Here is an 11,780-nt window from a genome sequence, read left to right as displayed (position 1 = left end):
CGCGGCCAAGCGGGCCCCCATTGGGGGAGCGCCGGGGAAACCTCGCCCAACCGGGCGAGAGGCCGCAAGGAGCTCCGCCTTCAGGTAGGCGGGGGCTATCCTGGCCTCGCCCACAAGCGGGATGGGGGATGTGAAACCCCGCCCCCAGTAGGGGCGGAGTCAGCCCGCCGTTGCCACGCAGGCGAGAAGGAAGTGACGCAGACGGGCGGGGTGGAGCTTCGCCTCTCCCCGCCCCAGGAGTCCGGAAGCGGCGGCTGCTGCTGGTGCTCTGCGGGGAGGCTCCGGCGGGTGGGCCCTGCTGCGGCAAGATGAGTGAGCGCAGCCCCCGGGGTGACCGTGCCGGGGCCCGGGCCGGGAGGGTCTGTTCCGTCCCGTTCCTCCCTGGGCCGCCGCCTGTCGGGCCCCTCCCGGTGCCCCCTCGTGGGGGCGGGGACCCCTGACGGGACCCAGCCTGAGACCCGGTTGTCCCGGGGTCAAAGCAGCCCCGCCCCCCCTTCCCTGCAGCGGGGGAGGGGCGGTCCCTGGAGCCGAGGGAGTGGACGGGGTGGGGGGGTTGCCCCCGGGCGGGAGGGGGGCAGGGGAGGGATGCCTGGGAGCTGGAGGGGGGAAGAGTGGGGGGGGATCAGTGGGGGCCTAGAACTCCATTTCTTAAGTGCGGTGCCACAAACTCTTCCACCGGCTTTGCTGTTGCATCTCCAGTAACGTGAGGTACTACAGTGTTGCAACTCCTTGTATTTTTAAAAGCTGTAGCTATCCAGCCAGCCTGCCTTGGCTTGTATTGCGGGAGAACCGCACAATACTTAAATGCGTCCACTCAAATCTACGGCGACTGTGGGGTAAGTGCCGAATTCCGACAGACTCTTGAATTTGTGAACGAGATCTAGGGCCTGATCTTGGCCTGTGATGTGGTGTCGCCTGTGTCACGTGCAAAGGAGGCATAAGGTTGTCTAAACCAGGGGTGGGCAAACTTTTTGGCCCGAGGGCTACATCGGGGTGGGGAAGTTGAATGTAGGGCTGGGGCAGGAGTTTGGGAATGGGTGCGGTGTGCAGGAAGGGGCTCAGGGCAGGGGGGTTGGGGTGCAGGAGGGGTGTGGCAGGGAGCTCAAGGCAGGGGGTTAGTGGGCTCAGGGGGTTTGGGTGTGGGGGGTAGGAGGGGTGTGGGCCCCAGCCCAGTGCCACTTACCTCGATCAGCTCAGGGGTGGCAGTGGCGGCCCCGGTGGAGGCTGTGGGGCTGGGGCACGCAGCTGCAGCCCCTGGCAGAAGTCATGGGGTTGGGGCTGCAGGGTCCTGATTCCAGCCAGCTCCAGTTGCAGGGCAGGGGCGCACAATCCCGCCTTCTCCTCAAGCCCTAGAAGTCATGGAGGTTCGGTAGAGTCACAGAATCCATGACCTCTGCGACTAAATCGTAGCGTTAAGTGTAAGACAAGCGACAACAGATAGATACAGACAAATAGATGGGAGTGCAAGGAAACTGAGGTAGCATTGATCAGCATGCTAATCAATGGTCTCAGCACACCAAGTGGCCTGACTTTTGTCAAGTTTTTTATAGGTATCCCAGCAAAGGAGAGTTTTAAGGAGGGATTTGAAGGAAGATGTTTACAGGGAGCTCCTAAGCAAGAGGGGCAGCATGGGAGGAAGCACGTAGCTGTGTGTTTGAAGATTTACCAAGTTGACGATGGAGGCTGGCATCTTAGGCCCATCGGAGGAGGGAGCTGACATCTGAATAGTGAAAAAGAGCTGGGGATAGGTTGTGAAGGGCCTTGAAACACAAGTAGCTTATGTTCGATGTGATAGAGAAGAGGGAACCAAGACAGGGATGCAAGAAAGGGGTGACATAGTCAAAGTGACGTGCTTGGGAAATTATCTTAGTAGCAGTAGCAGCATTCTGAATGGGTCTAAGATTTCATCTGTCAAGACCAGAGAAAACCATGTTGCAGGAATCAAGACATGAGATGACGGGGACCCTGAATAAGAGTTCTAAATGTGTGAATGGATGGAAAGGGCCATGTCTTAGAGATGTTATGCAGAAAAAAATTAGCAAGCTTGAGGCACAGCCTAGCTGTGAAGACCTAGAGGAGCAGTTCCCAAATTTTTTACTAAGGCGACCCACCAAATGCATTTTGTCTTTTTTTTGTGACCCACCCAGGGTCCAAATTCATGGAAGGAAGGAGCCAAAAATCATTCGCCAGTATCCTTCTCCTCTTCTGCCCCACTGAGGGGGCACCGACCACCTGTAGCAGCACTTTCCACCCCACCACTGCAACCCTAACACTGGTGCAAAGGGAAGTTGGAGAGAGAGCCTGATCTGTACTCACCCTACAGTGGTAGCTCCTGTCCAGTGGAGCTGGGCCTGGGTCCGGGTCCCTGCTCTGGGTGTTTGCAGCCCAGTGCCCAGGATTGCAACGGCACTCAGGTTTGGCTTGGTTGCCTCTTCAAGCCTGAGTGGTGCTGCAACCCCATGCATGAGGTTGCAATGCCTGGAGCAGGCCCAGAATCTGCAGGACAGGAACCACCACTGTGAGATGAGTGCAGTGTGGGCTCACACTTCAACCCTGCTCTCTGCACCATGCCTGGGACCCACTGTTTGGGAACCACTGACCTAGAGAGCGGTCTGAGTCAAACATGACATCGAGGTTATGGGCTTGAGTGCCAGGTGTGAGAGTGGCATTTTCCCCAATGATCAAGAAGATAGGTAGGGGAAGATTAAGAGCTCTGTTATAGCCATGTTGAGCTTGATGGCTAGACATCTACAAGGAGATGTCAGAGACAGGCTGAGATTTTAGTTCAGACAGGAGTCCGGTCTGGAGTGGAGACATAGATCTGTGAGTCATCAGTATAGAGATGGTAGTTGAATTTGTGTTTGCTGTTGAGATTACCCAGCGATAAGGCAGAGAGAGAGAAGAAAAGGGGACCAAGGACAGAGCTCTGTGGACCCCCCCGAAAGCTGAAGGGAGGCAGAGGATACGCTAAAGGAGCGATTAGAAAGGTTGGAGGAGAACCAGGAGAGTGGAGAGTCATGGATGCTAGGGAAGGACAAGATTTCGAGGAGCACAGTTGACTAAGTGACTGACAGGTCAAGATGGAGTACTGGTTCTGAGCTTTAAGGAAGAGGTCATTAGAGACTCTGGCAAGAGCAATTTCAGTAGAGTGCAAGGGGTGGAAGCTAGATTGGAGGATCTACAATGGAATTGGAGGAGAAGAACTCCAGACAATGCTGGTAAACAGTGCATGCAGTCAGCTTAGAGATGAAAGGGATATGGGGCAGTAGTTAATGAGACAAGCGGGGTTAAAGGTGGGTGGGATTTTGTAGGACACAAGAGACTAAAGCATTTTTGTATTGTGAGGGGAACAAGCTAGATGAAAGTGAGCGTAAGGGATGGAATGAGAGTGGGACGAGTTTGCTCAGGGGATGGGATCATTGGGGCAAGTGGAGGGCTGAGGGATTGAACTTCCTTGAATAATGTAAATTTGTCAGCCCACACACTCCCTTTAACTGGGCTTCCAACAAAGCAATCAATCAGTTATTGGGTTTTTAGGCACTTGTAAATACAGTTTTGTGGTGCTGTTTTTGTAGGTTTGTCCGAGAGGACAGCGAACAGATGGTGATAAAATCTGTCGGGAGTGTACAGGATCTCCAGGGCATTATGATTGGCTATACCTTGGCTTTATGGCTATGCTTCCTTTGATTTTGCACTGGTTCTTCATTGAATGGTATTCAGGGAAAAAGAGGTTAGTAATCTTTTTATTTAATTTAAAAACAAAAAGGCCCACCATAAATGTATATCATTCATATGAGAAGGCAAATTGAGTTGTGCTAAAGCAGTCAGGCTACTGGGCAGGCAGATACACAGGCTGCTAATTTTCTGGGCACACTGTGCTTATGGGTTTATTAATTTTCATCTTAGAGCTGCAAGTTCCTCCCAGATGGTCACAGTGCCCAGGAAATGCCCTATACCCAACTCCTTGTTTTAAATGTATTGAAGGAATCCTCATTGGTGTAGGAGGGAATGCTCACATATGTCAGGTTTTGGCCTAAAGGGGTTATAAAGATATAGTAATACTCTGACGGGAAGATACTTAACCTTTACTGTAGTATCCTAGGTTTCTGAATGCACTTTATAACAGACTTGTTAAAGAACGTGGCTGCGTTCTGTATTTTCATGCTGTGTAAATATTTTACAAATGATGCCCATTTAACGTGGTGTGCAAACAGTATACTAAACACTTAATGTTTCATACTATAAACTCTCAACCCACTAAAATATATCATTTTAACATGAGCTTTCAGCTCCAGTGAGAGTTTCATGCATCTGATTTAAAATGTTTGCCCTTTTATTTAAAAAACATATGTAGCAAGTCACTATGAAAATGAAAACCACCATTTATAAAGAATAGGTAACTTAGAAATTAATGCCTTGGAAATATCAAGGGTGGTGCTTAGTTCTCACTTTGCCAGTGAATTAGGCAGAGGGCTTTATAATGTTGCAATACTTAATAGTTTAGTTTTGCTGAACAAAGAATATGCTTTCTGCGTTGTAGGAAGTTGTATAACTCTCACCTGCCTTGCATATTTGATCTTTCATTTTGCTAGACTAAATGTGGTGTGAATGTTAGTTTCAGAAGTTTAGCTGAAGTACAACTGCACTTGTGCACTAAATAGTGTGACTCAGATAAATGAGAAGATTATTTTCAGTATCATGCTTACTTCAATCTTCATTTTGTAATAACTGTGGCTTTGGCACATCTTTCATAGTGAATTTAAACACAATAGACAGTTTAGAATTGAAAGAGTCTTTATACTTCACTCAGCATTTGATATTTTTGACTTTTTTTCCCTGTTGATTTTCAAGTGGTATTAAAGAACTTTTTTCTTCCTCCCTCTGCAGTTCCAGTGCATTGTTTCAGCATCTTACTGCCTTATTCGAATGCAGTATTGCAGCAATAGTTACACTGCTTGTGAGTGATCCAGTAGGTTTTCTGTATATCCGTTCTTGCAAGGTAGAGATGCTTTCTGACTGGTATACGATGCTTTACAACCCAAGTCCTGATTACATTACAACTATACACTGTACTCATGAAGCTGTCTATCCTCTGTGAGTATAAAGTCAGAGTATTTTTTTATCAGTTTGCTATTTCACCATATGTGTTTCAGAAATTTATAAAATGCTGGGTTATGGTACATTTAACCCTGAAATGTGGCCGTATTCTGCTAAGTTAGTACTTCTTGTAAGAACGGTAATCTGCTTGCCAAAATGTACTTAATGTAGCCTGGATTCAGGAAAGCATCCCTACCCAGAGAAGCACTTAAGCACATGCTTAACCTTAAGCATGTGCCCAAGTGCTGTCTTGAATTGGGGGCTGTGTTTATATGGCACTTCAAAATGGAACACTGTAAGTGCTTATTAATTCTTTTATTGGCCCTTGTGTGAGAAATGGAAAGTCCTAGTGGTAGTCTAGACTTCAGTTTATTTGTGAATCTGCTTGTCTATAACAGCAGCTTATACTAATTATGAGTGAACAGTAATAAATTTTTTTCCAGGTATTGGTAGAAATACATGCTTTAAATTCTAAAGTTTGTATAACTTTCAAACAGAGGTAGAGATAGAAAACTTTATACTGAGTGCTGTTCTAGATGAAATGAGGATAAACCAAGGAAGTCAGCTTACTATAACCTTAGTCTGAAATATAGCCATATGCCACTAATTGAAGAAAAAAAATCTGAACATTCACAACACTTCACAAATACAAAGTCATTCTTTCATCTGGTAGAGTGCATCAATTTTCCTTTCTTCTGCTTATAATGTTGATTTTAACAATTGTTTAAATGACTGACTTCTTTAGAAATTCCTCTTTGACAGTGTAGAATGTAAAAGGGCTTATCTAACCCAGACCAGTGGGCTACCAAACCCCCTTTGAAGTCTTGTGAGCTTTCTTTTTTGTGCTGCTTCTTTAAAGCACCAGCATAGTGAATCATAGTAAACCAGCAAGCCAACAATCTGTAACTGCAGCTTTACTGGCAGCGTTTTTGGCACATTGCAGCATGCTGGCTCTTTGGGAGAAATTCTACATATCTCTAGGTTAGAGGTGGGCAAACTACGGCCTGCAGGCCACATCTGGCCTGTAGGACCGTCCTGTCTGGCCCTTGAGCTCCCGGCTGGGGAGGCTAGCCCCGGGCTGCTCCCTTGCTGTCCCCCTTCCCCATAGCGATGCTGCTGCGTGGGCAGCGCTCTGGACAGCAGAGCTGTGCACTCCTGCAGGGCAAAGCAGCAGCATGTCTGGCTCTGGCTGGGCTGGGCAGGGCAGCTGCCAGACATGCTGCTCTGAGCAGCATGGTAAGGGGACCAGGGCAGGGGGGTTGGATAAGGGGCGGAGGGTCCTGGGGGGCAGTTGGATGGGGCAGAGGTTCTGTGGAGGCAGTCAGGGGGTGGAAGTTTAGGGGCGGGGTCAGGGAACGGGGGGGGTTGGATAGGCATGGGGTCCTAGGGGGCCTGTAAGGGGGCAGGGGTGTGGATAGGGGTCAGGGCAGTCGGGACAGGGAGCCGGGGGGGTTGGATAGGGCATGAGGTCCCGGGGGCCTGTTGGGGGTGGGGGTGCAGACAGGGGTTGGGGCAGTCGGATAGGGGATGGGGTCCTGGAGGGTGGTTGGGGGGGGTCCTGGGAGGGGGCAGTTAGGGGACAAGGAGCAGGTGGAGTTGAATGGGTTGGGGGTTCTGAGGGGGTGGGAAGTGGGAGGGGGCAGATAGGGGGCAGGGGCTGGCTGTTTGGGGGACACAGCCTTCCCTACTCAGACCTCCATACAGTTTTGCAACCCCAATGTGGCCCTCGGGCCAAAAAGTTTGCCCACCCCTGCTCTAGGTAGTTGCACAAAGAACTCAAGTAATGGTAATTATAGTAGTCTTACACTGGAGAGTAGCAACCTGTACCTTTTAACATCTCCTAAATTAGTGTCACAGCGAGCAGCCATGCAAGGGAGCCTGTTCATGAGGGTTTAGGAGTACAGAGACTCTAACAGCGAGCTTCAATACATCTTCGTTACACTTCAGGAGAGAGAATTAAGAAACACCTATAGATTTGGGCAGCCTTTAAGAACTAACCTACATGTTGCTTTCACTGCCCTGGGGAGGCAGTTTGGTCTAGAGAGGATGCTGTACTATGAGTCAGGAAACCTGCAGTTTGCTCCCACCTCTGTCACTGCCTTCTGGGGTGAACTATGACAAGTCAACTGAACTCTCTGGGCCTGTTTTTCCCTCCCACCCTCTATATAGATTGTAAACTTTTCTTTGTGTGAGAGTGTGTATAGTGCCTAACACAAGGCATCCTAGGTCTGTTAGAGCCTGTAGTTACTACTGTAATGCAAATACTAAGTATTTTTTCCTTTATAGATACACCATTGTATTTATATACTATGCCTTCTGTCTGGTGTTGATGATGCTGCTCCGACCGCTTCTGGTTAAGAAGATTGCCTGTGGGTTAGGAAAGTCAGATAGATTTAAAAGTATTTATGCAGCACTCTACTTCTTTCCTATTCTAACTGTACTTCAAGCAGTTGGAGGAGGCCTGCTCTGTAAGTTGTTTGTTTGTTTTTTTTTGTTTAGTTTGTTTTTAAAACGTATGCCCTTAACAAAAAGAACACCTTGCTCAGTGGACAAAGTATGTCCTTTTTTGCTTTGCTTGCGTAAGGCTATTGCGTTAAATGTATAAAGAAACATTCATCAAAATTACCTTTGTTGTTCAAATATCTGCCCGCAGTGCTATTATAAAATGAGATTACTCCACACAGCCATCTATTACATGAAGAAGCGTGCCCCTTCCCCCCCCGCTTCTTGGGAAAACATTGACAAATCATAGAGCTGGTGTTGTAAATCAATAGTAAGTTCCTTAGCCAATCAACTCAGTGCTGCCTTAGCAGAACATGACAGTGCATTAAGTATACTATCAGTTTAGCTAAGATAGCTCTTTGCACGCATGCTGTTAGGGGCTTATTCCTTCACCTGCTTACTTCCCTGGTCCTTCTCGCATGAACAGAGAGCAACAATACCCGAAGTCCAAAGGTGCAAACAATTCGATGTGTATTGAGGTGAACTTCCAGAAAGCATGATTCCAGTTTCCTTCCTTGGTGTCCCCCTTCCCAGCTCTGACACCACAGAGCCGTACCTGTGTCCCTGTTCCCATTCCCCCCCGTAGCAAAACATGATTCCAATTTCCCCACCCTTACTTCCTGATTGACTGCAGACTACAGAGTAAAACTTGAGTTCTGCTTAGCTATACCTTAACCAATCGTAACATAATTGGTTAAATAATCATGTTACAATATATCCCCCCACCTTAATTAGTTTACACAGCAGACAGAAACAGCAAAATTAATTATACAGCAGACAGAAACAGTCACAGAACCAGACAGACCATGCAAATAATAGCAAAGTGGGAACTATAATGACAAAACAATACAGAAGTGAGGATTTCACAACTACATCTATTAAGCCATAAAGGTTTCCCAGCTGTGTCTATTGATAATTTCTTACTGAATAGAATGCTATCAAACTAAACCTCCTTTTACATTCTCTAGGCTCTTCCCTTTCTCTGGAGATGATAGATCAGATTGCCTTATTTCAATGTGACTAGTTTGGGATGTGACCATACATTTCCTAGCTTATGGCTGCCTCTGCTGTTTAGCCAGAGATCTTAGCCTAAGAACAGGGCCTAAGACTGTCACTGTAAGAGAAGGCCCATAAACAGGCTGACTGTGATTTTGATTTTCTTTTATACCTCTAGAACTAGCTAAGTGATAACAATACACACAAATTCTTAAAGTATAGGCCTTTGCAGACTGGCCTGAATATCTATATCCTAACACACACACACTGGTTTAAAACCACAGATAACTTTCAGACCTCTCCAAAGCAGCATTGGCCTCGCTCCCTAGGTAGTAGGAATGCTGTTCCAAGCTTCATTGCAGTTCTGTAAATTCAGCCTTCCAGAAAGAAATATTTTAAATAAAGGCAAGAATTAGCAAATGCTAAGGAATGCATTGGGAAAGCGGTGACAATGGGAGGCTAGAGAACACTCAAATGCAGTCAGCAGCTCAAGAGAGAAAATTATTGTTCTAAATTATTCTAAAAGCTACTTGCCTGTGCCAATATGAAGAGGGGTTTGTGGCCTCCAGACCTTGAGGAATCCACGAGGAGAGGTTGCCTCGTGTGCTATTCCCTCCCTCCTGGACACATGGCTCTGTGCCTTGCCTTTTACCCCTCAAAGCAGCGGGTGTGGACTGGAAGATTATGCTGCATTTTAGTGGTATGAACTTAATCTCTCTTTTCCAGCAGAAATACCTCTCCTTTCAGAAGGGGCTAAAGCAAATTGGAAAATGTAGCTATTCTTAGGCCCCCTCCATTCTCGAGTTCTAGCCTTGCGCTATAAGGCTGTGGGTTCCTGTGTGAAAGGGCAGCATGTCACCGTGCCATCACTCAGCATGCACGCTCCCATTTCAGCGGACTCTTCTGTCCACTTTTCTATTCACATTTGTGCTTTAGCTGTGGAGGAGGGAGCCAGAGGGCTATTAAACTTCAGTGATGCATGTTAAAATGTACAGAGCCTAATTAGAAATAGTATGAGAGAGGTCTATTAGATGAAGTGAGCTGTAGCTCACGAAAGCTTATGCTCAAATAAATTGGTTAGTCTCTAAGGTGCCACAAGTACTCCTTTTCTTTTTGCAAATAGACTAACACAGCTGTTACTCTGAAACCTGTCTATTAAAGCATGAATGATGTGGAGAAAGTGAATAAGGAATTATTTACCCCTTCACGTTACACAAGAACCAGAAGTCATGCAATGAAATTAAGAGGCAGCAGGTGTAAAACAAACAAAAGGAAGCACTTCTTCACACCATTCACAGGCAACCTGTGGAACTTATTGCTGGAGATGGGGTGAAGGTCAAAACTATAACTAGGTTTAAAAAAATTAGTTAAATGCAGGGAGGATAGGTCCATTGATGGGTATTGTCCAACGTGGTCAGGGACACAACCCCACGCTCTGGGTGTCTGTAAACCTATGACTGCCAGAAGCTGGGCCTAGACAGCATGGGATGGATCACTCAATAAATCGCCCTGTTCCGTTCACTCCCTCTAAAGCATCTGGCACTGGGCACTGTCGGAAGGCAGGATACTGGGCTAGATGGATCATTAATCTGACCTAGTATGGCCGTTCTTATGTTATGTAGAAATATGATCCTTTGGGCCTTGGAGGAAATGGATTTTGAAACCTCTAGAACAGTGATGCTCAAACTTCAGTGGTTCAGGAGCCAAATTAGTGAACAACATTACCCAAAAGAGCCACAGTAGTGTGAATGACAGGGGAAATATTTAGTTTTTGGATATAAATTATTCTCACAGCAAATAAGTTAACCTAGTAAAAGCATCCTGATTGGTTAAACCACACCGTGTTTTCATATCGTGCTACAAAGACCTGCAGGAGACCCATTAAAGAGCTACTTGTGGCTTGTGAGCCACAATCCGAGTATTACTGCTCTAGAAGGTCAAAAAGTAAACTTCTGTGCTTGTTTATCACTCATTCATACTGTAGTGCATGATTGTTAAATTTCAAATCCGTGGGCTAAAGTAGGCTGGACTGATTCAGTGGAACAGTTGCATACATAGCAGTAGTTAACGTCTTTTGCTGAAATGTACTTAAAGTGGTGGTGTTTTTTCCCTCCCCCTAATACATGCAATGTTTGCCTTTAGATTATGCATTCCCATATATTATATTGGTGTTATCTTTGGTTACTCTGGCTGTGTACATGTCTGCCTCTGAAGTAGAGGTAGGTAGAAATGTCTCTTCTGTCATAGATTTTAAAACTTAATTTTACCAGCAGAGCCTTGAGGCCTGAGAAGTAAGATAAGGAACACTAGCTCATTGTTAATGCATGATCAGATATCTGGCATATGCTACAATATCTTCTGGAATACTGACTTGAGTGGAGACTGCTAGCTTGCCTTGCCTCATGTATTTGTCTGTACTCTTGTGCTTATTCTGGGAATAAGCCTTTTTCATTTTTGGCATATGGGTCCAGCTCAAGGAAACTAGCATGAACTGGTAGTCCTTGATGCAACTCCCTCTCCCAAGGAGGACTAGGGAAAGATCATAGAGAGTGATTAGAGTCAAATCATTCTCAAGTCCAATAGACTTTATATATAGTGCCTCTCCCTGCATTGTGCACAACCTCTCACTTAAGTGTCAGATATAATGTAGGTGTGAAAACATTAACACCACTTTTTCTTTTACAAGTCTTTCAAGGATCTTCTTGTCAGGAAGAAAAGGCTTGTTGTTCTTTCTAGCCACTGGTTACTTCATGCCTATGGAATCATCTCTATTTCCAAACTGGAGAGACTTGGCCAGGATTTACCACTGTTGGCTTTGGTACCTGCACCTGCCCTCTTTTACTTACTTACTGCAAAGTACACTGAACCTTCACGCATCCTTTCAGAAGGAGCAAATGGACATTAAATGTAATTTGTGCCAACACCCGCAATGAAACCATCGCAGTAACATGGATTAAAGAATTTCACTGTTTGTTATGCCCTTCAGCTCTTCTTAGACTGAAGTTGTCATTTCTGTACAAAACATTTTCTGGGTAAAACACCGTACAGAATCTAAGAGTATGTAATCTTAAAGTGCTGTACTTTAACTTCATGAAGGGCTTGTAAAAAATCGAAGTGGATAATGTCTTAATCTATATACATTTTTCACTATGTGTAAATACTGGTGGGACATACCTTGTAATACA

At 46.1% G+C, this 11,780-nt stretch overlaps 1 protein-coding gene across 2 annotated transcripts; it reads left to right on the top strand.

Moving 5' to 3' along the window:
• Positions 1 to 211: 211 nt before the first annotated feature.
• On the top strand, positions 212 to 11,774 carry JKAMP (JNK1/MAPK8 associated membrane protein). Of its 2 annotated transcripts, XM_084630525.1 has the most exons (7): positions 222 to 312; positions 745 to 836; positions 3,576 to 3,730; positions 4,888 to 5,094; positions 7,384 to 7,565; positions 10,738 to 10,814; positions 11,282 to 11,774. In XM_084630525.1, exons 1-7 carry the CDS (start codon positions 309 to 311, stop codon positions 11,498 to 11,500), a joined length of 936 nt encoding a protein of 311 aa, XP_084486651.1. In that variant the 5' UTR covers positions 222 to 308; the 3' UTR covers positions 11,501 to 11,774. The 2 variants fall into 2 exon arrangements, with proteins under 2 accessions (XP_084486652.1, XP_084486651.1); XM_084630526.1 differs by lacking the exon at positions 745 to 836 and having other exon boundaries at positions 212 to 312.
• The last annotated feature ends 6 nt before the right edge of the window (positions 11,775 to 11,780 follow it).

This window comes from Lepidochelys olivacea (genome assembly GCF_965140295.1).
Source record: "Lepidochelys olivacea isolate rLepOli2 genome assembly, chromosome: 6".
Classification (NCBI taxonomy): domain Eukaryota; kingdom Metazoa; phylum Chordata; order Testudines; family Cheloniidae; genus Lepidochelys; species Lepidochelys olivacea.
This window is presented reverse-complemented; position numbering and strand designations above follow the sequence as displayed.